General features: G+C 34.7%; 1 protein-coding gene across 2 annotated transcripts in view; it reads left to right on the plus strand.

Annotated features, from left to right (window-relative positions):
• TFEC (transcription factor EC) overlaps nucleotides 1-20,718 on the plus strand; it is an 85,611-nt gene extending 64,893 nt beyond the window's left edge. For both annotated transcript variants that reach the window (XM_072346640.1, XM_072346650.1), the window contains exons 4-8: nucleotides 7,211-7,325; nucleotides 8,177-8,233; nucleotides 12,290-12,365; nucleotides 19,255-19,402; nucleotides 20,338-20,718. In XM_072346640.1, coding sequence (XP_072202741.1) covers nucleotides 7,211-7,325; nucleotides 8,177-8,233; nucleotides 12,290-12,365; nucleotides 19,255-19,402; nucleotides 20,338-20,718 — 777 coding nt within the window. The remainder of the gene's footprint in view (nucleotides 1-7,210; nucleotides 7,326-8,176; nucleotides 8,234-12,289; nucleotides 12,366-19,254; nucleotides 19,403-20,337) is intronic.
• The last annotated feature ends 5,989 nt before the right edge of the window (nucleotides 20,719-26,707 follow it).

Here is a 26,707-nt window from a genome sequence, read left to right on the forward strand (position 1 = left end):
GTTTGCCAAGTCAGTACACACAATGCAAGCAAACTAACCCTATGTGTTGGAGCCACCAGTCACTAGAACTGTCTGTACTACACATGGGGTACTCTGGATGTACAGCATACTTCTGTTACTGCAGAAATGCTATGGAGTGTAGACAAAGTGTTGTATGCCTGCTGTTACTAACTTTGAAAAAAGGGGTAACATAAGGAAGTTTCTGCTAGCATTACAATCTTCTGATCTAGACAGAATGAAGACTTCTGGTAGAGGAAGTCAGGTTCTGATCTCTTCCTTTTTTGGAAGTGTTTTAACACTTCTGATCACATACAAGTGCATTATGACCTTTACATGATCGTGTAGGACTGAGAGAAATGGTAGCTGGACATGTGCTTTTGCTGTATGATGTCCATCCTTCTAGCTCTTAGGTTCCTCAAGGGAAGTAGACTGGATGATGAATCATTCTAACTTGCCAGGACATTCTAGATGACAATAGGAAAAAGTGCTTGTTACTGTAGGCCTTAGATATTTAAGGGAACTGGGACATGGAAGATATCTGCTCTTCAAAAATGTACATACCTTCATCACTTCTGTGATTTTTGGATGCATGGAGAACTGCTTGTCACTGGAATTATTGTTTCTGTGTAGTCTTATATATCCAGGATTTATTGATTGTAGCTTCATTTCTGTGAATGAATATTAGTGAATTATCTACAGATTGTAGAGAAATGAATTGATCAGGATGACTTTCTGATTTAGAAGCAGGCTAAAAAGATGACAAAGATTTTGTTAAACAGTATTAATGAAGTGCTCCAAGAATCAGTACTGAGTATCAGATTATTTTATGTTTTTATTAGCAAGTCAGGAACAAAAAGATACAGTTTTTCTGATGCAATTTACAGAGGTAGAAAAGTAGAAAGCATTTCCAATACAAAAGAGGGTCAGGATATTGTAGTGGAAGAATTATATGACTGTGATGACAGAATAGTATAAATGGAAGGAATGTAATAGTGCAAGGTCATTCATTTAAATACTAATAACAGAAATGTCTGCAGTAAGCTGAGAGCTCATTAGCTGGAGGTGACAGAGAAAGATCTGGTTACATTAGTTGCTTAGAAGATGACCCTAAGCCATCAAAATGATGAGACTGGAAAAAAAAAGAAGGAGATAAATATGTTCTTAGGATCTATCATAAGAGACTCCAAGACACAGCAGGGAATATCCACTGTGGAATTCACTGGGTTGAAAACTTTTAGTACACTAAACAAATAAACTCTTCAGAAAAACTAATTCAAAACAGAAAAGGTCAAGAGAGGAATGTTAGGACAAATCACAACATGGCAGTCTTGCTAAAGAAGCATGAGCAGTTCTGTTCAGCAAAACAAAAGCAGCTGAAATGTGGGTGCTAAAGAATGAATTACATACATTAAAGGAATATAAAAATGAAATTATATTTATCCAGGAGTGGAAATCAAATGAAATATTTTTTTCACAATCATTCTAACTTTGGAACACATTCCAAGTCAAAATATTGGAGATAGGAAATCTAATTGATTCTAGAACAGACTATGGTTTGTTTATGAAATATGATGCCATGGTAACTGAACCCAATGTCCAAGAAACACATTCTAGCCCTGGGTGTCTGTCTAGACTGAACACTACCACATTCAACAGAAATTTTAAATTAATATAAGTATAGTTGCCTTTCAAATAAGGCTCAGCTATTATTTTCTACCTATGCAAAATTGAAAAAGTCACAATCCTTACAGACTTGTGTTGTTTAATACAAGTATGTCATGCGAAGATTAGCTGAAATGAACCAATAGTTGAATAATATATAACCATATGAGTGAACACTATTGTGGCATAATGTTAATGTAGGGACTATAGGTGAGCAGGCCTAAGTAACTCTTACCCATATACTTTATTGTATTATTATTATATATAGGATAACAAGAGAATCCTTAGATTTCATTTAAAAATAAATAAATAAGGAAATGCTATTTGATTTAATTTTTCTTAAATTAAGCAATATTTAGTAATAGCTGCCATACTTTAGGATCTGGAATACTATTGTATTCCTCTTAATGAGGAAACAGTATACCTTTTAAAAAAAGCCACCCATAACCAGATATGAAACATTGAAAACTGCAACCACTGCTGTCTATTGCAAGCTAGCCATCCAGTAGTGAACTCTTTATCGCACAGTTCTGCCTGCAGAGCAGTTTGGACCCAAATATCTAATGTGACAAACTCATCCAAATGGCGCCTTTTACATTGCTTGTCTTAGACATTGCCAGCAATCATCAGGACTCAGGTTCTTGTGGGAATCTGCTAAGCTCAAGCCAGGCAGTTGCTCAGGTACTTCAACTAAAGTTTGCTTTTATAATTGGTTTAAACTTCAAAGTTGAGCATCTTTCACGATTGAGCCCAATGAATGGAAATTCTCATGTTCCAGTCTGTGCACACAGGCACTGAAGATCCCATGACACTTTATACAAAAGGAAGAACGTTAACCTTGGTGTCCCTGCCAAATACTAACTTCGTTAATTACAGTCTGCTTTCTTTAATTCTCCTTGCAGTTTTAATTAGATACAGTATTATTCTCTTCGTGTACCACATTGTCACTGGTTATTCACACCAAATCACTTACTGTGTTAAAGGTTTTTAATCTTTTGGCCAAAGCTGGCTGCATTTTAGAAACAGGAAAATGAGTAATTATATACTGCTATATTTAATATGTGTGTGCTCACCCCTTACAAGCCACTTGCATCTAGATTCTCAGACATACATACAGAAATATATGTATTGTCAATGAAAAGGTTGAAAATGAAGTGACTTACCAGGACTTCTCAGAACATCACAGATGTGAACCAATGTAGCTCATGATACCTGCAGGATAAATAGATTATTTCCTGGTACTTTTGCATTTTCATACCCAAATATCTGTGCTTCCACATCTCTAAACAGAAGCAAGAACTTGCTTTTGATGCAGTGTAGTTAAACATAGATTTAAAGCGCTTTGGGATTCATCAGATTTGGCAGTCCTATGTAACTGTAAGATCACTATTGTGCACATATCTTAACCCAATATGTATTTTAATTATAATTATTAAAATACAAAACAAAAACACAAAGTTTATTTATGTCTACATTTCTAAAACAGCTTCCTACTGAAACAGACAAAAAAGTAACTTTGTTCACATTGTATCAGAATTGTCTAATTTCTGTTTTAAGCTTCTTCTCTATGTTCTGTAGTATTAGCAAGCATTTTCTAGGGTTGATATCAATGCTGGGCAAATTCAGGCAGTGTTGCAACAGAGGACTACTCTGGTGTGTTTTTGGCTTTGTATTTTTTAACTTCTCCTGTAATCAGCAATGTACATACTTTTCAGTAAGGATCCATTCTTTTTTGCTTGGTTGGTCGTATGTGTTGTGGTTTAACCCAGTAGGTAGCTAAGCACTGCAGTCATTCACTCACACCCCCACTTCCCAGTGACTCTGACTCCCAGAGGAGTCAGGGAAAAAGCCTGAAGTGGAACTCACGGTTTGAGATAAAATCTATTTAATAAGAGGGAAAAAGAAGAGGAAATATGATAATAGTAATGATAATTACTGTTTTTGTATATATCTACATATAAATACATCATATATACACGTATACACACACACACATGCACACACACATATATATGTACAAAACAAGTGATGCTCAACACAGTTGCTTGCCACCAGCCAAATGATAGCCAGCCAGTACTCAGGCAGTGGCTGCCTACCTAGCATTATGTCATATGGCATGGGATATACCCTTGGCCAGTTTAGATTGGCTGTTCTGGTTCTGTTCCCTCCCATATCCCCTTGTCACTGTCAGGGCAGTCTGAGAAGCTCAAATGTCCTTCGTTCTTTACAGCACTGCATGAACTATAACACTGGTGTGTTATCAACATTGTTTTTCTCCTGATGGTGAAGCGTAGCATGAAATCAGACACTATGAAGGGAAAATCAGCTGTGTCCTAGCTGAAACCAGGATGTTATGTGATTTTGAAAATAAGAGTTTGCTTGGAAATATTCTAATTAAAAATACTGTGGGGTTCAGGAAGAAAGATAGATGTGTAAAGCTTGGAGAAGTCATCCTAGGCTGAGAATCATTTGAATTTGTGTCACTACAGGCAATATCAGCTGAGTTAGATGACATTATGGCCATTAACTGTGTAATCTAATTGAGCTGAAATGTCTACCACTGGCTTTGAGGTTACTCACCGTAATGATCAGAGAGCTTTGGAATCCTCCACACTTTTGTACTTTCAGTTGTCTTGGTAGAGTTTTTTCATTATCAGCCAGTTAAGTGTTTATAACCTTTTCTTTTATGTTTGGGCTTTGTCACTTGAATTCATGTTTTGTGAATAGACTATAGACATTTAACTATATTAAGATCATGAAGATAATTTAATGTTTATAAATTGGAAACACTCATTGGTGTTTCTCATGAGTTTGTGTCAAACTGATTAGTTTGGGTTTTTCAATATTGCTTTCAATCATCTTAGAAAAATTGTCAGCAGTGTCATTCAAATTATTGAACTCGTGTACACAAATGTGCAAACCATTTAAAATACAACATACACAGAACACAAGGTCATATTCATTTCTCTTTTGTTAGATTATTTGTGAGATTGTTTTCAGCAGTTACTATTTCCCAATTTACAGTAGTAACCTAACCCTTATAATGGCCTTATGCAATGTCCACTGTAATTAGAGTAGGACTCATGTTGACTCTCACTTTTTTCAGTATGAAATTTCTGTTTCATATTATTTCAATAAGCAAAATTAGTTTACATTACTGTAGGAATCCTTAAACATGTCTGGAGTAAATATGAGTTTACTTTTGTAATGTAGTTGCGCTACCACAGAAACAAAGAAAATCTAACGTTAAGGCTGCAGTGCATGCTGAAATACTTGTCAGTTTTCCTCCCAGGAATGAAACAAAGGTGCTTAACATAGAAATGTACTTAGCTTTCAAATCCTGCATATTAAACATAGCTTGTTCTTGAGTAATACTCATCTGAATTCCAAACATTCTCTTAAAAAGTATTTTCATTGAGAGATCAAATATTTAATCAGATTTTCAAAACTGACTTGATGTTTCAGTTTCTAATGGTACTTAAGAATTCTCAGTTCTCTTATGTAAAAGACATCTACAATTTATTTTAAAATGAGCATGTTATTTAAGTGTTTTCAAAAAGAATTCTGAATGCTTCATTCCATTCTGGGCTAATAGGAGAATTTAACACAAACTACAGTCTCAGAAAATTTAGTAGAATTACTACTAAAACAATAAAGCTTAGTTTCAATTTAGGAATTACTAATAAAATTTAGTGAACAGTATCACTTGATAATTTTATACTAAGCAAATGATTGGGAAAATATGTCCATTCAGAACAACTTATGGTGAGGCTCAGTCTCTACAAGAAGAGAAGCGAACAAAATATTATAAAAGATCATTCCCAGTAGAACTGTAGTTGGTGTCTCGGTTTTTTACCTGCAAATTTTATCTGTAAAATCCTAGGGTGTTTCAAGATGTATATTTAAATCTGTAAAAAATTGTTTTCTTCTTGGCCTGTTGGATGCAAACTCAGTTTCTGAGTCCGTTTCTGAGGCCTGTTGGCCTCTAAAGAAAAATGTAAAAAGGCCTGCACTGTCTTTGTGTGCATCACAAAGCAAAATAAAAAGGCTGATTTGCATTCCTGTTCCCTTGGAAATACATTCGTGTATCATATAATGTTCAGTCATGAAATATTGGTTGTACAGTCATAGAAACATAGCAGAGCCTGAACTGTATAGGGTAGTTAGGTACTAGAATAGGCTTCCCAGGGAGGTGGTTGAATCGCCATCCCTGGATGTGTTTAAGAGCCATTTGGATGTGGTACTCAGGGGTATGATTTAGCAGAGGTTTTTTAGAGATAGGGTACTGGTTAGGCTGCGGTTGGACTTGATGATCTTCAAGGTCTTTTCCAACCTGGGTAATTCTATGATTCTATGATTCTGTACATTACTAAATGTCTACAGACTGCTCCAAAAGTGAAGCCCATGAACTCAAAGGTTGATATTGGTGATATGGAAGTAGAGGTTGAACCTTCCACCAGTATCCCATTACATTTTGTTGTTGTGTGACTGATGGAAAAAGAGGAGAAGTCTGACAAAATGGTTGTCATGAATGAAGATCTAACAATGGATGTGAGCACAATGAGGTGGTGGCTGGTGCATTTCAGCAGTGGTGACAACAACAGTGATCATTTCTGCTGGTGTAGATTTTTACAAGTGCAGCAAGCAGGCTGTTCATGTCTGGTAAAAATGCACACCCAATGGTTACTATATATGTAAAGTGTATATATATATATATATATATATATATAGTAATGCTTTGTAGCTGAGGATTTGCTCTGTAGCATAGATTATGCTCTTTGTATATGCTGTAGTTTCCGTGGAAATAAATAGGAAGGATTACTTTTGGAGTGACCTACATATGCATTTATAAGTTATCACACAGAATCACGCAGAATGACCCGGGTTGGAAGGGACCTCAAGGATCATGTAGTTCCAACCCCCCTGCCTAGTAGGGCCACCAAACATACGCCTTTACTAGATCAGGTTGCCCAGAGCCCTGTCCAACCTGGTCTTGAACACCTCCAAGGACGGGGCATCCACAACCTCCCTGGGCAGCCTGTTCCAGGACCTAACCACTCTCCTAAATCCTAAATCTCCTTTATCTCGTAAAATAATTCAATTTAAAGTAATATTTGGATAATCATCTAGAATCCATAAAATCTCTGGAAGTAGCTGAAAATCAGCAAGGTTATTTTTACCTTCCACCTAATTCATGTTAAAAACACCTTTGTGTTAACCCTATGATCTGAAACTATGTCATAAAAGAATTTAAAAACAGACACCTTGGGGCATATTTTTCAGTCTCTCTTCAGCTGAAACCTCTACAAGTTTAACTTGGAAACCTGTTTGTGGAACAGTGGCACACTTTGACCCTTCTCATTCACTGTTGTTTAATGTTCTGTAAGTTCCCTACAGAAACATATGTACGGTTCCTTCTAGGGAATGTCAGTATCCTATTCAAAGTTAATTTATTCTAACACTGTTTTTTGTTGTTGATATTTTTTGTTTTTGCTTTGTTTGTTTTCCCCCTCTTTCTTCTTTTTCTTTTCTCCCAATCCTCCCTAAGCTATCTAGCAGCATTTTGGATATATATAACAGTGACCAGGGAATGGCACCAGCTAATATGAGTCTCACAAATGCTTCTTGTCCAGCTAATCTACCAGTAAAAAGGGAACTCACAGGTAAAAGAACTTTGATATTTTAACATTTTATAATTTCAAGAGTGATGATGTTTCTCTTAAAAGTTGAACAAAGGTTCAAAAGTTCATTTCCTGAGAATTTTTGCAGTGTGAATTTTCATTTATGGAAAAGGACAGTGACCATTAAGAAATGTTTTCTCTCTGTTCTCTTTAGCACTTATGAAATGTTAGTCCTGTAGTTTTTATGAATATCATGCTTCTAATAAACTAAATTATTTTAGGAAACATAGGGAATTCTTCTGCATGTTGGCTGCTGATCAATGGTGTAAATAAATTATCATCCATTAAATTTGTTCCAGAGTAGAACAAATAGTTCTTTTAAAAGCTCACAATAAGGCTATTCAAGGTAAATTTATGTTAGTGGATTAACAACTTTAAACGTTACATTCAATTAATCCAAAGAATGCTAACAACTGTGTAGAGTTTATTAGTGTCACTCAGAGAAAACAGTGAGTTTGTTCAATATGAGTTATCTTAGAAATCTGATTAACTCTTGCATTATGGGATATGCAAATCCATATTCACATTAGTGTACTGTTTTATCCTGTTGTAAAAGTACAGAAAATTGGAGAAAAGTAGTCCTCTACACCATTTCTACATTCTTAAATAAAAATCCTTACTGAATATCTTAAGTAAGCTGCCAGACTTAGCTCAAAAATTGAATACTGGTAGAATATAGATTTGCTTATGATTTTGTTTCATAATAAAAAAAAAAAAAATGAAGTAAAATGACTAGAAGTCTGCTTTTTGTGAAAAGAGGCCATTTTGAAATGATGATAGAATAGCTGGACTTCCAATTTAAGGGCTGTTTAATAAATGTTACTTTCTGTCAGAAGCAGATACGCGAGCAATGGCCAAGGAGAGACAAAAAAAGGATAACCACAATCTCAGTAAGTATATATAAATAGAGTGTATGGGGACTGCAGAACCAATATACATTAGCTACCATACCTCTGCTCGTTTTCTTGATCAGCATCTTACCAGGGTTATCGAATTTAATTCAGCCTGTGAACAGCCAACTACAAAACTTTCTTTCCCAAACTGAACTTGTCTTCTACATTTTTCTTTCATTATGCCTCATGTGGTTTTCATGGTTTTCATGAATTTTCTTTACACAATATCCCCTTTTACTACATTTTTATACTACTGTTGTATGCATATCCTATGCACATCCATTTTACTTCACGTCTTTAAGAATTACAGTGCAAAATAGGCAAGAAAAGAGGCAGACAATGAAAAAGAAAACAAAGCAGAGATGATCCAGGCTCCTCGTTTGTTACTTTTCAAACATCCAAGTGAGAGAGTGCATCTCTTTATTGGAAACTGGAAGATAAAAATAATAATTCGATCAATCAATCAATCAAAGATTTATAAACTAGCTCGTATAGTGAAGCAGACAAAGCTACGGAAACAATACATGGCAGAAGGGGATCAGGGCAGAACTGGATGACACACAGAGTGCTCTGATTGCTCTAGGATACTTTTAAGCTTAAAACAGGGAAATTCATAGTTCAGTGTTTAAATATTAAACTTAAAAGCTAAACATTTTTTAAAGTCTAGAATAGAAAAATATACCCTTATTGCTGACAGAGGAGTGCCTATAATATTATGTGATTGTTCCCTCTAAAGAGTAATCTAAAGCAAAAAATCTGAAGCATTCTCTTTGAAAAGTGTTGGATAAAACAGTAATGTTTTCTAGTTCTCTGTTGTACTTCTGGCAGAAATAAGTCATGAAGTACCTAAATTGGTAATTTGGTAAAGTGGTAATAACCACTAATTATATCTTTGTTCTCTGTCTCTCCAGTGACATTAGAGAGAGTTAAAACTTTAGTTGCATGTACCTGGGAGTGTACATCCACTGGTACAATGTGCTGGCAAACACTGCAACATCTTCCTACTACTTCGATTCTCCAGAAAGCATCTTTGTTTCTGTCTGTACATTTTTAGTGCATCACAAACTAGACATGTAGACTTTTGTGTTTGTTGCTAGCACATCTTCTCTGAATTACCACAGTAGCTGCTGCTGGTCTTGTTTGGGTAGGAATATGGAATTTTGGCTGGCCTAGGAAAGGTGGTGGGTGGGAGTTGTCTGGAACTTACAGAACAAGACAGGTGCAAGCACACATTAGGGACAACAGGTATTACCATTACCTCCACAGTTTGTTTGTTTATTCATTTATTTATTTCTTTTGGTCTGAGATCATCCTTCCTACAATAAAAATGTTTGTGAAGTGTCGTTCAGCCCTGGAAAGTGAGATGAAGGTGGTATGCCAGGATCATGGCAAACAGACACGACATCTCTTCTAGTTAGGCTCTGGGTATATTTCTCAGAGATCAAAGTCTTTCTGGAGGTAGCTTTGCTATCTGAACACTTGGACATATCAGTACATTACCTGTAGCCCATTTATTAGTGTCATTTGCTATTTTAGTTATTTTAGAGTAGGTGTGAAAAATTGGTTTTTGGAACTCGATCAGGATTATACCAATGTTCATAATTAAAGTCCACACTACTATTGGTATTCCACATCATAGCATCATGTAGAGCACAGAGAAGAACTACATGTTCCAGAGGACCTCATGGTTGGAGAAGGAAACATGTCACAGAAGTGATGCTCGCTCTCTCTCACTGCCTGGCAGTTCTCAAACTTGGAAACCTCTCTCTCTCTCTTATTTTACTTGATTTATTAGCCTCAATTCCTATTAGATTGTATTATATTGTGTTATCTTGTATTCCAATATCATAGTTAGTAAAATAAGTTTTCCTCCTTAGATGGTGAGGTCCTCTCTGTGCTCCACATGATGTTGTGAAGTGGAATAGCAATAGCAAAAATTACAAAACCATGACACAGGCAGGGAAAAATAAGACAAAATAGAAAGAAAAAGTGCCTACTTGCCTAGGATTTTTTTTTTTCTCTCTCTTTTTTTTTTTTTTTTTTTTTTTTCTCTTTTTTAAAATAGCCACTGTCTCTTTCAGGACTTTCGTATCTATAAATGTGATTCAAACTACAACTATTAAGCCATATGCTTAATGTATATTCTTTTAACCTCACTATAACTAAAGACATGGTGTTGTTCAATTGCTGTGTGCTTGCATACATTGTGTTCTCCGAAGAGATCCATCATATTTATGCCAATGGGTTGAAAGAGGTAACAACATTATGCTCAGATGGACTATAATCCTGTCTCCTGAATATGGAAATTGAAACTACAAAGATTGAAATGAGTTAATCTGTAGAGCAAAATTCCTGTTTCTAGAGAGAGGGAAATATGTTGATACATTTAGCCAAGACAGAGCATTTCAGGATGTTAAACAGTAATGTCCAGGCAGTTCTCTGAACTGGAGCCTGTAAGGGAGGAAGTAGCTGACTGACTCACCAAAGAGCCTTGCATTGGTGGGCAAGAAAGAATATCTCTGTGTTCTGGCAGAAGGAAAAGACTAAAAGTGAACTACGTGGTGGAACTGAATCTGCAAATGATACACAAATATGGCTGTGAGAATCTGAAGTCAGCCTAGGAAGACCCACCAGGCATCCCTTGATTGCAGTCTTCTAATTTAGCTGTTCTGGGTTTTAAGGATAGGGTTTTTGTACCAGCATTCAAAATTAAGACATTAAACTTGAAGTGCACATCTCCATGTATGAATGTAAAGGAGCATTTAGAATTCTGCTTGAGCTCTATATTTATCATTTCTGGTCTGATGGAGACTAGTGGTATTAGCATTTTGATCTTATGGAAAGGTTGTCCAAGAAACAGGCAGCATCAGAAACTGCTCTGAAATGCAAGTGGTGGGCTGAAATTGAATCCTGTCTATTTAGTGAAGTTTGTGTTGGGTCAAAGTACCATGTGAAGAAAGTAGGCAGAAGTGCAAGTTCACACCAGTAGGACGTTCTCAAGTACCACAGCCATACTCCTGTAGTATCTGTCATTCTTCCTCATCAAACATTTCTTTTTTTTTTTATTTTTATTTTTTTTTTCTACCTGGTAGAAAAAGTATAATTTGCTATTCTATGAGGATTTACACTCTGTCTCTCAGCTTAGGCTACCCTAGAGCTGGAAGTCCCAAGTAGCTGGCCATTCCATGTACAACAAAATCTGCATTACAGCACGTGAACCAATGATGTTTCTAACCTGTTAATCGCAGCCTCATAATTGTCTTACTATGTTATCTAGATTGTAATAGACTTACTGCATTTACAGAACATTTGTATAACATCTCCAGTATGTCCTAGGTATTTTTTTCTCCTCACTGAATATACTTTCTGTGTATCAGAAATCCCCCAAAGTTATGAGATGTCCTTTTGGGCCACTAAAAAATATGACATTTCTATATGTATTTGCAGCTGGAAAAAACCTTGTGAGAAAGCACAAGGATGAGAAATCTCTCTACATTTATTAAATGGAGGCAGAAAGGTGACAGGACTTTTGTGTGCACATACTCCAGTCTGGATACCAGTATGTCAAGAAACTGAACTGAGACCACAAAGAGGGAGAACTACATTTAAGAATCACAGAATTACAGAATCACATAATGACTGAAGTTGAAAGGGACCTAAGAAACTTATCTTCTCTTTATCCTTTTAAATAAACTTCAAATAAATAAAGATACCACACATAGTCTTTTTTTTTTTTTTTCTTTCAATTTAAATATAACTATTTAATTGTTCAAATAGTGTTTTTCTTCATTTCCGGAATGTTACTGTAGAATTTATTGTAAATATTATTGTGTTGTCCTTCAAAGGAAACAGATGTGCTGGGTATTAAATGTTTCTGGAACATAATCCGTTTCTATGAAGAGAGATGGCTGCTATATAAGTCTTCTCCATGGTTTACAGTGCTGAGAATTGTAGATAAAGAGATAACAAAGCAGTTAACCATGGTTTGTAGCAAGACTTCTAACAAAATGTGAATATTTCACCATTAAAATAGTAACTGTTTCTTTTTAACAGTTGAGAGAAGAAGAAGGTATAACATTAATTACCGAATCAAGGAGCTTGGCACACTCATCCCCAAGTCTAATGATCCGTGAGTTCAACAGTCTTTCCTATAATAATGTTTATCATTTAAATACAGGAAAAAAACATAGTTGCATACTGGCCGTAGGACTGACGGACGTAATACAGAATGTTTTGTGCCTGGCCACTAGCTTGGATTGGTCTATTAATAACAAACTTCTGGCAGATTTTTGGTGCCTGTTGGGAAAACTTATGTGAAAGGATAATAAAATAAAACCAGTATGGAGATGTCGCACATCAAAGACACAGAGTAGGAAAAAGATAAGCCAAAAACACTACAAGCCTGTGTGATGCCTCTGGAGAAGGGCAGAATGATGCTTTCGGCCCTCACCATGGGCCCTCTAGTGGGGTAAGACAAAATATGTTCTGTCACTGTGTGCCCTTTGGCAAAATAAAGAAATAAAATATTAAAAGTCAGGTTAAGAGACTGTAAGTTGAGCATTTTTCAGAAGTACTCCACTCTCTGCAGAAAAGAAAAAAAAAAGAAGTCCTGAAATGCAAGGCAAAAAATAATAATTGCTATAATAATAGCAATTTATACTAATGCGTATACTTACAGTAACACAAAATGCACATTTCTTAAACTGTACCTGCATTTCCTTAAAGCTTGTATTTGTCATCAATATGAAAAAAAAAGTCTGGCTCAGTAGGAAATGCTATTGTAGGATTAGCCGTAACAATTCAGTGGGATATTTAATGCTAGACTTCAGCCTTAGATATTTTATGTCGCTCTGAGAAGACTTAAGACGATGTTTGTATTTTGTATAAAATTGATTATACATATTTGTTCTTTATCATTTGCATGTCAGTATGGACTTGCACAATACTTGGAAGGAAAGCATCTATTGATATTTCAGCTTTTTGTTTTCTTCAGGACTAAGAAACTTTTGATTATGTTAAGGATTTCTATAAGGCTATAAAGCTCTTTAAGATTATATATATACAAGATTGGCATAAGTAGACATTTTGAGTGAAATCACCAGAGAGAAAGTTTACATGCCACTGCTATTTTAGAGAATTCACAAACTCTTTTCATTCTACAGCATCCATTTTAGATTAGATAAATGGTACATTCTTGTTATTAATATAGATTTGAGTGTTACAGAGTGCTAAAATAAGAAGTACTTTAAATGTCTAAATAAATTTTTGGACTCTTCTAATTACCTTCAAACACACACTGGTAAAAGAATTCTAATTTTGCTGGCATATCTTTCAGTATTCAAAACCATTTGGGCAAATAATTGAAAGATTTCTCAGGAAAACAGTGGATGGCACTGTTGGTTTGCAGCTATAAAGCGATGATGGAAGCAAGTTATATTGCAATTAGAAATGAGTATGAGGTGCAGTTTCCAGCTGTAGTTTTGATTACCTACAGAGGTGCTTCAGTTACATGCTTTTGGTCTGGATTCCAGTTTTATTTAGGAATTTGTTCAAATTGTTAATCAGTCATGTATACTGTACTTAATATGAATGCTCTAGATCTGCAATTTTGTTCCAGTAAGTGGATGATGAATTTTATGTACTGATTTTAGTTATGGATAAAAACTTGGATCGATGTTTCAGAAAAATATCCTGAAGGCATCACCTTTTCTTGTTTTAGTCTCCAGTCTCATGATTGTGTCCAACAGAGTATTGGTCCTATAACAGCTTATGTTTGCAAAAGCAAAAGTTGTTCTAGATTCTGAGGATTGCTGTCTTCAAAAGGCTGGCAATTGGTGCTATTTTTGAAAATGGACCTATTTTAAAGCATTCGGGGTGGTATTAAGAAGAAAGAAGCATCAAATATGGTGGACAGATTGAAAGATGAAGTTATATTGTAGTTTTGCTGCAGTTTGGTGCCAAGTTAAATTCATCTGAGGAAGCGTAAATACATACTTAATACATTTTGTAAGAGGAAATACATCAGTTTGATCATGTTTTGTTGGCTGAACAGATCAGAATTATTTATTTCTAGTATCATTCTGTGTTGACAAGTCATAACTCAGAGTCCTTACCTTCTCTTTCAGCCTTCTCTTCTTTGAAAGAGAGAGATGTATCAACTCGTACAATATTTTATCTGTAACATTTTATCACGCGCATCATTTTCACCTCATATATTGATTTTAAAGTATTCTTCTTATAGTGGGAATTTGGCTGTAAAGAGAGAAACCTTACTGATGCTTGGACTAATGACAATGAAACAAATCAGCATTTGCATTGAAGAGCAAATACTGCTTTAACTAAGTCATTGTGGTTAGCATGCCTGTCCCAGATGACTTGCTTCAATAAGATTATGTTCAGACTTGGGAGTAGAAAAGGGTATTTTTGATGCTATTTGGAAATCTTTTGCGATTCATATTTCTTAGAAGTTTTTTGTTTGTTTTTATTTTATTTTACTTTAGTTAGTTATATGGTGAACTTGTTTGGCTCCTACAGAGCCTCTACAGGGACTTGCTTTTGAAGATCTTAAATCCCTATTCTCTTCCTTTCCTTTTTATTATTTTTCAATTTAATGACGATAACTATAGATTATATTACTTGAATGAACAGATATTTTAAGTTCACTTCATCAGCATTATAAAACAGAGATAAGTTGCAAAGAACTTTGCTTTCTTTGTTTAATTTTCAGTGCTTAGATAGCTAAGTGATAGATGTTTCAGAAATGCAAAACTAGAAAAAAAATTGAAGACAGAATAAAAAGGCCCCAAATTTTTTGTTTTGGTTTGGTTTGGTTTTCAGTTATACTTAATTTTACATTCTTGATTTCTTCACATTCAGCCTTTCAAATTCCAATGGTTAATGTGACTTTACACTGTAATAACATTGTGGGGGTACCAACTCAAGAACTGTTTTAGGTAGCTAGACTGGAATTGTCAGAAATACTGAGAAAAGACACCTTTCATTTATGAATTCTTGTCATACTACCAAACCAAGATGCTAAAAGAACATCTAAGTATTTGGACAGAATTAGTGGATTGCTCTCACTCTGTTTGCTCTGTGCACCTGTTCCTGATGTCCTTTCTGTAGTCTGTGGACAAACCCTCTAAAGGCTGACATGGCCTCATTTCTTTTAAAGGAAAAGCTTGTGTACGCTCAAGCTATTATAAAACAGAAGCTTGCTGCCTCTTTTAGGAGAATACGCTTGGTAATTGTATAGGTCATCAAAACAGGTGCAAAGTCCTTCAGAGTGTTTCTTTGAACAAGCTCAGTTTAAAACTAATTTCTTAGAAGTAGAAAAATAAATGGTCTGCAAACATAGTTTCAACATCACAGATGTATTTTTTTATTATTAACTTCTCTGCAGCTAGCAAACTCTGTAACTACTACCTGCTCCCAACCTTTGCTTTCATTACTTAGGTTTAATCTTAGAAGATCAGAAGCTTATGTCCCTCCTCCATGTGTCCTTGTGAAGGCTAGTGAAGCTCCTTTGATTTGAACAAAGATATTCTAATGGAAGCAATTTGAAAATTAGTCTAATGGCTATGTTTTGGTTTTTTTCTTTTCTCCTAAATGAGCAACTTTTCCAGATGAAAGTTTCACTAAATTTCTGGGCCAAATTGTTTCATAGAGAGATTTAGCTGATAAACTTAAGAGGAGGTAGGGTTTAGAGACTAATAAAACACAATGTGTATTTTACTTACTTGCTACTTTTCCATGCCAGTCATATTAAGTGTGGTAGAACTCTGTTAATTAAATTAATGTGTGTAACTTGCTTAAAGTTTCAAATTATTGTAACACATATAGAAAGACACAGACACAATCCTCTTTTGCAGATCTTTATTGATACTCAGACCTGTTCAACTCCTTACTCAGCTGACTTGTTTCACATGTAGACTTTCCCACGTCTCAGTATTCATAGAACAGAAAGTAAATAAACAAACAAACCAGCAACAAAAAAATTTTAAAAGTTAGGATTTTTAAAAGCAGTGAAAGAGTAAACATGCACTCACATATGCATGTGTACATATACCTATAATATCCGATATACAAATGGCAATTAGGAATAACTCTATTCTTGCATCAGATGTGTTAGTGCATATTGACCAATAGGCATATCGTACATCACTGTTCTTTTAGCACACACATTCATCACTTCAGTAGAAGAGATTCAAAGTCTTTTAAGTGATAACGCTAGACCATCAGAATACTTTTGCCTTTCACATTTGTAAATGTTACAGCCAATAGTATCTATACATATATGTCTCATGCTACATGATTAAATCCATCTCCTGGCAATTCGAATCTCAGAATTAGCCCTTCAGTGACAATTTAGGTGATGAGAAAATTTATCATTAATATGAATACATAAAAATTCAAAGTGTCAGGACAATGTGAAATAAAAGTAAGCAATAACACAGAGGTTGTCAATTATGTGTGACATTAATGAATTACATAATAAAAAAGATTTCCAGTACAATCATGAATATCTGTCTTATTCTTACTTCAGTCAGAAAAACTGATCAAAAAACATTTTTGTTTATACTTGGTTTTGAATTCATAATGCTTTATAATTGACATTATGAAGTCACTATTAAATATTTGCTCAGTGTGATATCTGTTTTCTTCTGCTGCTAGATGTTGTAAAACTCCCCATTTTGTTAGCAACAGATTAACAAGTAATTTTATACTACTATATTTTAATGTTTAGATGAACAATTAAAAATTGCCTTAGCTTAGTCTTAACTACATGCTAGGATTCCTAGTACCTAGTCAGATTCTTCTCAGAGTTTATGCTATATGTATTTTTGAAATGTTGCACTTATTCTAAGTTGCTATGAAAATGTTCTAAATCAGTCATTTTCACTTGAAATTAAGTAAAAACCTGTGGTAATTCTAAGCTCTAAATAGCATGCTTATACCTGAGATGACACAGGAGATTCCCATCTTGAAAAGTTATTGCCTTCCTATCTTTAGCTCTGTGTTGTGGCTTATATTGGAAGGCAGCTCAATACTGCACAGCTGTTTGCTCACACCCTGCAGTGGGATGAGGAAGAGAACTGGAAACAAAATAGGACACATGGGTTGAGATAAAAACTTTTTACTAAGACAGACAAAGAAAAGAAATTAAAAATAAATGCAATTATAAATATATATATATATTCTCCATGTAATTGATGGCCACCCACCAGCCAACACTCAAGTAACTTCTGATCAGCATCCTGCTAGCAATGCAGCATCTCATCACTTACTGACTGGTGCCCAGCCAATTCCCAAGCAGCATGTCCACAGCTTTAGAACTTTCTGCATGATGTGGCATGGAATAACCCCTGCCTGTTTCCATCCAGCCATCCTGATTTTGCCCTGCGCCATGTTCCCACACCTTATTGGTTATGGCCCTTTGTCTAAAGAGGTGCCCAGTTCTGGGTATGTGCACATTTCTGAAGCTCCATAAGGGTTTTTCATCTATGTAGTGCAACAGAGAAAGCCAGATAGTCTGAATCCCCAGGTCCCATACCTGTCTACTGTTTGCCCTATACATTTGGCAGAATGACAGCTACCTTGGTGGAGGTGTTCAAGAGTTCTTACCTTGGGCGTTTCTTTTGAGAGCCTGAATTAAAAACATAGATACTCCTACAAGAACTAAATCAATTTAAGACCACAATTTTACTTACTCAGATTGTGAATAGGGTCAGTTCTCATAAACTAAAATAACAGCAGAATAATGGCAATTGGTAACTGACAAATGCATAGTTTATATTTCTTCTTAACTGTAAATATTAGTGTCTAATTATTAATATTTGTTAAATAGTTATAATTTATAGAAAGATACTTAAAAAGAATGAACTATGTTGGTTACTTCTGTACTCCATCCAACCTCAGATTCTGACTAGTTTGAATATTTTTTTCCCTCTTGAGCTTGCCTTATAGGACCAAAATGTCTGAAAGTCAAGATGGTTCATTTTAAGCCATCTTGCATTGAAATAGATAGTTTAGATTAACTAACTCTTCTAAATTTAACACAACACTAACCATTCTTGTAAAATACTGAACTTTATCAGAAATTCAAGATTTTCAACAAAATTTATTCCTATTCTTAGGCCTCTAATAAGTTTCATGAAGGAATACATGGAAAATTAATAATGAATATGTGAAACTCCTTGAACACATGGCATATTTGAAATAGTCTGCTGTTAGTAAGACTTCTTGTAATCTGGTAGTTAAACCATGATTTTCTGCATGAGATATGGGTTAAATTTTATTTGTTTGGAAATATTTTTACTATGAACTGGAATCTGGTATGTAGTTGTGAACTTTAACCTCATTTATATTGTTCCAGACTTGCTGAAAGGGCTTAAGCAATATTTTTTGTGATTAAGCAAAAATTTTTGTCATACTTTTGCCTTTGTGGCTACCAAACCACTATTTGTCTGGTCTGTCATTCTTTCATCAATGAAGGGTGGCATTCAGCACAGATTTTCTTTTTTTTTTTTTTTTTTTTTTTTTTTTTTTTTTTTTTCTCAACAAGCTTAAAAGCAACCTCATTAGTAAGTCGCGTAAAAAGAGTAGTATATTTGAAATGATCTTTAAAAATTTAGGCTTAAGTCCTCAGTAATGTATATTTCCTAGTTCATTAATGCAGAAATACTGCACATAGATTTTAATCTTAGAGTTAATAATAAAAGCAATTTTCACTAAAAATATAAAAACTGTAATGGTAGAATCATGATATTGCATTTAGCTCTCCCACAAAAAGTCACTTTATTACTTTCTTTTGACACTTATTTTCATTCTGGGATTAATTTTACTATATAAGGGCTTCTTAACTATTCTATTAAAATTTCCATTCAGAAGCAATAATATCTAAGAGTGAATAATAGTCATGTAAATCATTATTTCATATTAATGTAAAAGATTTTGTAAGTTCTTATGAATTCTGCTGACATGCACAATTGTGAAAAGGTTATCTCTACATTCTGCAGTGATATGCGCTGGAACAAAGGAACTATTTTAAAAGCATCAGTGGAGTACATCAAGTGGCTACAAAAAGAACAACAGAGAGCCAGAGAATTAGAACACAGACAGAAGAAATTAGAGCATGCTAACAGAAGACTTCTACTTCGAATTCAGGTCTGTATGAGAGAGTTGCTATGAACTTCAAAGCTTTCTCAGTATTCCTATCTCATCAAATTTTATTAATCTATATCATTTTTTTTCCCATATGTCACTCAGTGTGAAGGCATTGGTTTTCCCTGTTTATTGCTGTGTAGATTGAGGAAGGTGTATATTTTCAGATTTCTAGGAAATTCCTGTGATCATTATTCCTTACATAATGGAATATGTGGAAAGTAATTAAAGTATTTGTACAAACAGTATATATTATAGACTAGGAAGGACAAACAGGAAAGAAAAAGGTAGATCTCTTCGTGCCTAAAAATCAATACTGGACTTAAAATTCCTTTCTGTGCTTTCATTTTCTTTTATATTTCACATTAAAGTTCTTTAGGTGTAGTGTGCCATGTTAGATCTGCTCATGACAAATGAACATGATGTGGTGGTGGAAATCATATATGACTATACACACATGCAATGATGACTTAGCTAAACAAAAAATCAATTGTCTCATGGTCTCATGTATTGTAATTTTCAACCATGTCTGTATATCATGAGAAACATGAAGTAAAATATTCTGTGCATCTCTGGATATCAGTGCACTAGAAGTTTGCAACAGTTTTCTGTCACTTTTCTTAGGTAAAGGAGGCAGTGGTTTCAGAAAACCTCTCTTGCCTCTTACATTCCCACAGGAGAGCTGTTCAATGATGAAAGTGGAATTAAAAGGAGAACTAACTGGTGGCTCAATGCAAATTTTCATAGGTTAACAATTTTGTATTTAAAAACATAGTCTCACAATTGGACAAGAGAAATTTGCATGTATGATCAGTATACTTATTGTGATAGTTCTGAAGACATTATTTCTCTTCCAAAGTCATTATCAAATTATCCTGGGATGATGATGATGATTATTATTATTATTTTGTATGTCTGTTAATTTTTCTTTTCTTTAGGAGCTAGAGATCCAGGCACGCGCTCATGGCCTTCCAATCATGTCTTCACTCAGTGCAGTAGATTTAGCTGCTCAGGTCATCAAGCAACACTCATATCCAGAGGAGAACTCTGTAGACTACTCTCAGCAAATGCCTCTGGCTCATGAACCAAATTCTGATGTTTGTGATGGGTCTACAGCCTTTTCTGATCCACTTTCCCACTTCACTGATTTGTCCTTCAGCGCAGCTTTAAAAGAGGAGCAACGACTAGAGGAAATTTTATTGGATGACACAGTATCACCATTTGGAGCAGATCCGCTCTTGTCTTCCACATCCCCAGCTGCATCAAAAGAGAGCAGCAGGAGAAGCAGCTTTAGCACAGATGATGGGGATGATTTATAAAAGCAGAAAGGGCCTCACACTTCCTTAAACCACTTGCTAACAGACTGAGCTGAACATAAGCATGATGTGTGTGCTTGTTCCAAATACAAATATGGAGAACAACTGTGAAGATAACGGGCACAGTTTAAATCAGCATTTACTTCACAGGAGAAGGAGATATATGTGGATTCTGATCACTTTGCCCTGGATTCACATCATCTGTTCACACCTGACATTTGCACAAATTTTTCTTCCTGGGAAACCTTTTTCACTATTGTTCCATGAATTTTCACAGCAGTGTGAAAATGCTTTCCACAAAAGAAATATCCATGTTACACAAATGTGTTCAGACTCTGTCTCCAATCTGCATTCGTGTTTATCTGTTACATTTGTGATGTTTAGCAATTTGCTACTTTTTAACAATGAGAATATTGTGATAAAAATTCTACAAAACATGAGAAGCAGTAGAGAACTGGGAACTATAGAGTGATACATATTTTAAAATCTGAAAAAACAAGTAGTAATTAATTTGCACAATTGAAGTGAGCATGAATTTAAAACCACATAGACTTCCCATTAGAATGAGAAAATCCATTAATTTTTTTCAAAGAATCCAGTTTTTTGGTTTTTATTTCTAATGTCGTTTGTAGAAAAAGGTCAGACTTTTAATATATATTGTAATGATACAGAAGAAAAATGGAAACTAATGTAACAGAAACACAAAAATGGTGACGTTACAGTGGAAAGTGTTTAGAAAGGCTAAGTGGATGTACGAGACTGAACAAAGATATTCCACATTACCATTAGCAGAATTTAAGACAAGTACTACTGGTAAATGTGTGCTGTGTCAGCTGCTTATTCCAAGAATAATCAAGCTGTAACCTTCTTTATGTGGAAGAGATCAGAATACAGATATGCGACAGTGTGCTTCTGAACAGTGCCTCCAGAGCTTTTTGGAAGCATGCTTATCCATAGCTATGCCTTTGAATTGTTTGTGAATGGAAGGAAATGTCCAGGTTCCCATTACACACGCTGGAACAAAGATAATTCAATTTCGGATTTACCTTTGAAGTCACTATAGAGAAGCAAGTAAAACTTGAAATCAATGGAGATAGTCAGAAGACTTGATGTGTTACAGTGTTTTCCATAGCTTGTCTTCTAGGAGTAGACGTTCACAAAATGTGTTTTGATGACTTAGTACAGGCAGAGGGTGAAATATTCTATACTCACTATATTTTACTATACATAGTGAAATTCTGAAGAATGTTGTATTTTCCTGGAGCACACTAAGTGTAGTCATTCTAATTGTAATATTAATATATAGAAAATAAGCTAGCACAAGTTCTCCATGGCTCTTCCTCCACTGGAACCAAAAGAGCATATTTGGGAGTTCTCAAACAATTAAAAATATATTTCAAATGTATGTGTTAAGTTTTGCAGTCACTGAGCCCTGCTCAATGTCCCAGAAAATTCACATGATTAGAAACAAAGAAGAAAACAGATTGCTGTTTGTGTTAATGGTATAAATGTATTGAACATACTTTTCAATAAGTAAGCCTTTGCTTCCTCCTATTGCTTCTTCTGTTATTCGTACCCAAGGTCTGATTTATCCAGAGCTGGAGCTCATTCCTGACTAACCCATGGTTACAAAACATTGTGATGCTTCCAATTTCAACAGAATATATATGTTCATAGGAAACTCAAGGATATCTAGTAGCCCATGTAAACTATTTTTATGTAAGATGAACAGAGCAGAAGTATCTTCTTGTGGAGTATGTGTGGGTTCCCAAAAAGGCCAGCACAAAACTGGTCCTCTTATGAGGCTCTGATAAACTTCCACTGTATGATTAAGATTTTTTTTTTCATTTTTATTTTTTGTTCTTATTTCTACATGGAAGAAAGGAATGGGAAAACAAATTAATATTAACCAAAATTAATCTACTCCAATATTTTAATTGGAGTGCTTCCTTAAATTACACTCAACAGAACTTGCTTTGTTGTAGTTATGCTAAAGACAAGCTAAATAGTCATTGAAATTGGCATTCATATAAAAAAATATGATGAATTGAAAGTAAAATTTGTGCGCACATTGTGTCTAGTATAGGATGTGTATTGTCCATGTCAGATAATGAAAGGAAGGGATAATTGACATCAGATGTCATTTGTCCTTGTACTGCAGTTTCTACTATATTGGTTTTAAATATACCAGTGTGGATTGCTCATAATGGAGAAAAAGAAATTAAATATGAATGTATTACATGATTTTCCCATTGAACTTTTACATGGGAGTTAGGCCACAGTTCTGAACTATACTGACTTTAAATAACATCTTGAGTTTCATGACTATTATAAGGACTGCTCTAAAAAAAACATTATAGTGCATCCATTAAATGTTTTAAAGTTGATTTTCATTCTTCTGGCAATTGCTTTAGTCTGAAGCACTAGATTTTTCTTTTTCTTCCAGCTTGAGAAACCTAACAGGAGGTAGGAATTGCTCCTTCTGCAGTACACTGTATTTCGTCTATCATTAAGCACACTCAAGCTGCCTTCATTCATACACAGTTTCCTGCACCCCCTCCCCCAAATACTAAATGTATCCTGTAGGTGTGTATTATGATGATGCTGTTTCACTACCATTACACTGTTTTCTAGAAGTAAGTGATCATTAATGCTTTCACTAATAACAATGACCTGTATTACACCATTGTCCTTGAAATTAAATGGTGATATGGGCTACCAGAAATGATAAACTGGGACCCCACATAGGTGATGCTGAAGGTATTGATGAAATCTTTGTGAGGGTAATGGTATCCCAGGCTGTTCTGAATAAGTATCCCCTCTCCAACATTGATGCAGTGACACTGCTGTGCATCTGGGAAGGCTGCTGGAGCCAAGCAGAGCACAGTGCCTTCCGGCTTGTGCAGAGGAAAAAGATTGCATGACTGCAGTGACAAACCCTGGTGTCCCTCCTCAGGCAGAATTTCTTTCCTGTCCATGAGAGTTTTACTGGACTAAAATGTGGTGCACGCGAAGCACATTCTTAGCTCTTCCCCATACAGATCCGTTTAATGAAATCCCATGAAAGAGATGCATAATTTGTCTGTGCTCTGCGTCTAGAAAAGAATTTAAAGATGTACAGAGTTTGACCTCAAGCAGGGCAGGGGGTGAGGAGAACTGGCTATTTTTGTCAAAATGTATTAAATGATAAATGATGAATTCTTGCTTGTTTTCAGTAGCAGCTGTTCAGAGCTGGTGGACATGTTCTTGCAGAATACACAAACTAGCAGACTGATAATTACACAAAAGGAAAAGGGAGCTGCAATATTAACATCCTGTTTAATTCATGAAATGGATATAGATACTATCCTAAGAACAGAAACTTAGATTATTTCACTGTGCATAGTGTAGATGGTGTGAAAAGCTACAGCAACTGCAAATGGTTCTAACAAACAGAATATGGTTGTTTTACCTAGTAAAGTATCTAAATATAATTCACTCATTTAATCTTAATAAGAACACTGGTACTGTAATACCTTTTGACTTTAATAGGGCTGTATATATGAATGGAGGATGTAAAATTATTGTAATTTAAAATTATGTTAAGTCTCTTAGATAAGTAAAGGCATTTACATTACTATTATGAGACTGTAGAATATTTTTGTAATAATTGCTATTTTTCATTGTTAACCATATAGTATCTTGTTTTCTAAGTCAATGTATGCAGACAAAATGTACTTTATTACACACTGTATATGCAATCTTTTTCAAATTGCGTTTTATACAGGTTGGTATTTTATGTTTATTATGAATTCAATTAAAGGACTGAAATTAAAACATCTCTTTATATTTCCCTTGTGAAACTTCGCTACCCAGTCCCACGAAGAATGCCATCAGAAGACAATATAATAACATCCTCTAAGAGCACCTGAGATATTGAACAGACAAAACACTTCACAACTGCCAAACATTTAGTCCATTATGATGCATCATGATCCAGTAGCCTCCCATTAATAAAAATAATTGATACATTCTTTAATATGGTCTCCTGCCATCTGCTTATTCCTGCTGCTAAGTCTTTGATTTATGGAAAGTGTTTTCAGAATGTTGCGAAATTGCTAGCAGGCATGATGATATCAGTTAAATCACTAAGAAGCTCTACAAAAACCTTTTAATGTACTAGATGTTCCCCAGACAATCTAGGATAAACAGAATATTGTATCTTAAGATGTAAAACATTTTTTTTAAAGCTGATAATTAGGTAGCATTTTGGCACTAAAAGATATTCTTACTTAATAAATTGAGTAAGGATTTGGGTTGCTTTTTGAATTCCTAATATCAAAAGTGCTGCTTTCATTTCAGTATATTTGGTGCTTTCCATGCATGACATGATGCAAATACTGTTAAGTGGTAACATATATTTCACCTACAGTTCTGTGATAGCTCATTTGTCTCTTGTATAATGGTGCTTATTGTTTATGTACATCAGATAAACATTTTATTTGTAATAAAAATGGTCTGCAGAATCGTTATTTCATCAAATCAACAACAACCATATCAGCATTAAAACAGAATAAAATCATAAATATTATTTAAAGTACAGTGATTAGCCACTGAAGGAAGCTTTGGTTTTTTTTTTCTGCACATTTATTATGCACTTAGGATTTGATCATAAAAGATACTCAGTTCCTTGTGAGGGACTTAGTTCCTTTGTGAGGGACTGAGAGCCCTCAGTTCACTTTGAAGAAAGGCAACGCTCAGCCTGTTGCAGGATCAGATTCCTAATGGCTGAATAAACAGCATCAGAAAATAAAATCAGAAGTTATTTCAAAGATCAGAAAAGCACATTGCTTGATTAAAAGTAGTGATACTTGTTTCTGAGAGACAAACAGATTTGATGTCAACATCATTTGTGCTGACAGCCAATCAGAGATTAGAGTAAAATGTATGAAGTTGTGATAATTATCAGACCAGAAGTCTAATTATAAAGGACGCTACGGTAGTGAAGTATGCTAAGGCTTATTGGTTAAATCACTAGTACCCATCAAGTTAAATATATATCAGTTTCATTAATTGGCAACCACAAGACAAGTGTTCTATATTCAGGGTGGTGATGATTTTGATATAATCCACCACATTGTGGTTAAGTATATGATTCATGTAATAAGAAAAAGGTGCCTCCAGGCTATTGTTCCTAGCATGGATTAAAATTTACATATTGCTTCTCCTTATGTCAAAACATCTGGTGCCTGCAAATGCTAACATTTCGTTTAAAAGTTTCACAAGATAGGAAAAGTGGATTGGAAACATTGCCTGTGAATCATTCAAGCATTATAATGGAATAAGAGGCTGAGTTATGAACAGGCAGATTGAACAATAATATAGTCAAGGAGATTCATATGCTTATGAGTTTGATAGATAACACTTTATACAAGGAGGGGAAATGTCCCAAAATAATACAAAATAATGTTTGGGAGTTTTTTTTTTTTTTTTTTTTTTTTAATGTCATTGAAATATATCATCTCAGTTCCTTTCCAAATAGTGTTTTTTTCTTTTTCTTTTTTTCTTTTTCTTTTTCTTTTTCTTTTTCTTTTTCTTTTTCTTTTTCTTTTTCTTTTTCTTTTTCTTTTTCTTTTTCTTTTTCTTTTTCTTTTTCTTTTTCTTTTTCTTTTTCTTTTTCTTTTTCTTTTTCTTTTTCTAATAAAATCCTTGTACAAAATTGGATGTAGTTAATACTAAGAAAATCGCTAATACATTTATTTCGTTCATGCACTTCAGTACATTGGCATTCATTTTCCTTTCTGCCATGTAGTTTCATCAGAAAATTTTATGACTCTTTACTTTTTCTGTCCAGAAATATATGCCATATCATATATATCAGGGTGTACATCAAGGTATATCTCAAATGTTTTGGACCCTCTCCTACAGTTCTCTGTCTTTCTTGTACTGGGGGCACCATACCTAGACACAGTACTCCAGATGGGGTCTCACAAGGGCAGAATAGAGAGGGACC

Source organism: Excalfactoria chinensis, chromosome 1, assembly GCF_039878825.1.
Source record: "Excalfactoria chinensis isolate bCotChi1 chromosome 1, bCotChi1.hap2, whole genome shotgun sequence".
NCBI lineage: Eukaryota > Metazoa > Chordata > Aves > Galliformes > Phasianidae > Excalfactoria > Excalfactoria chinensis.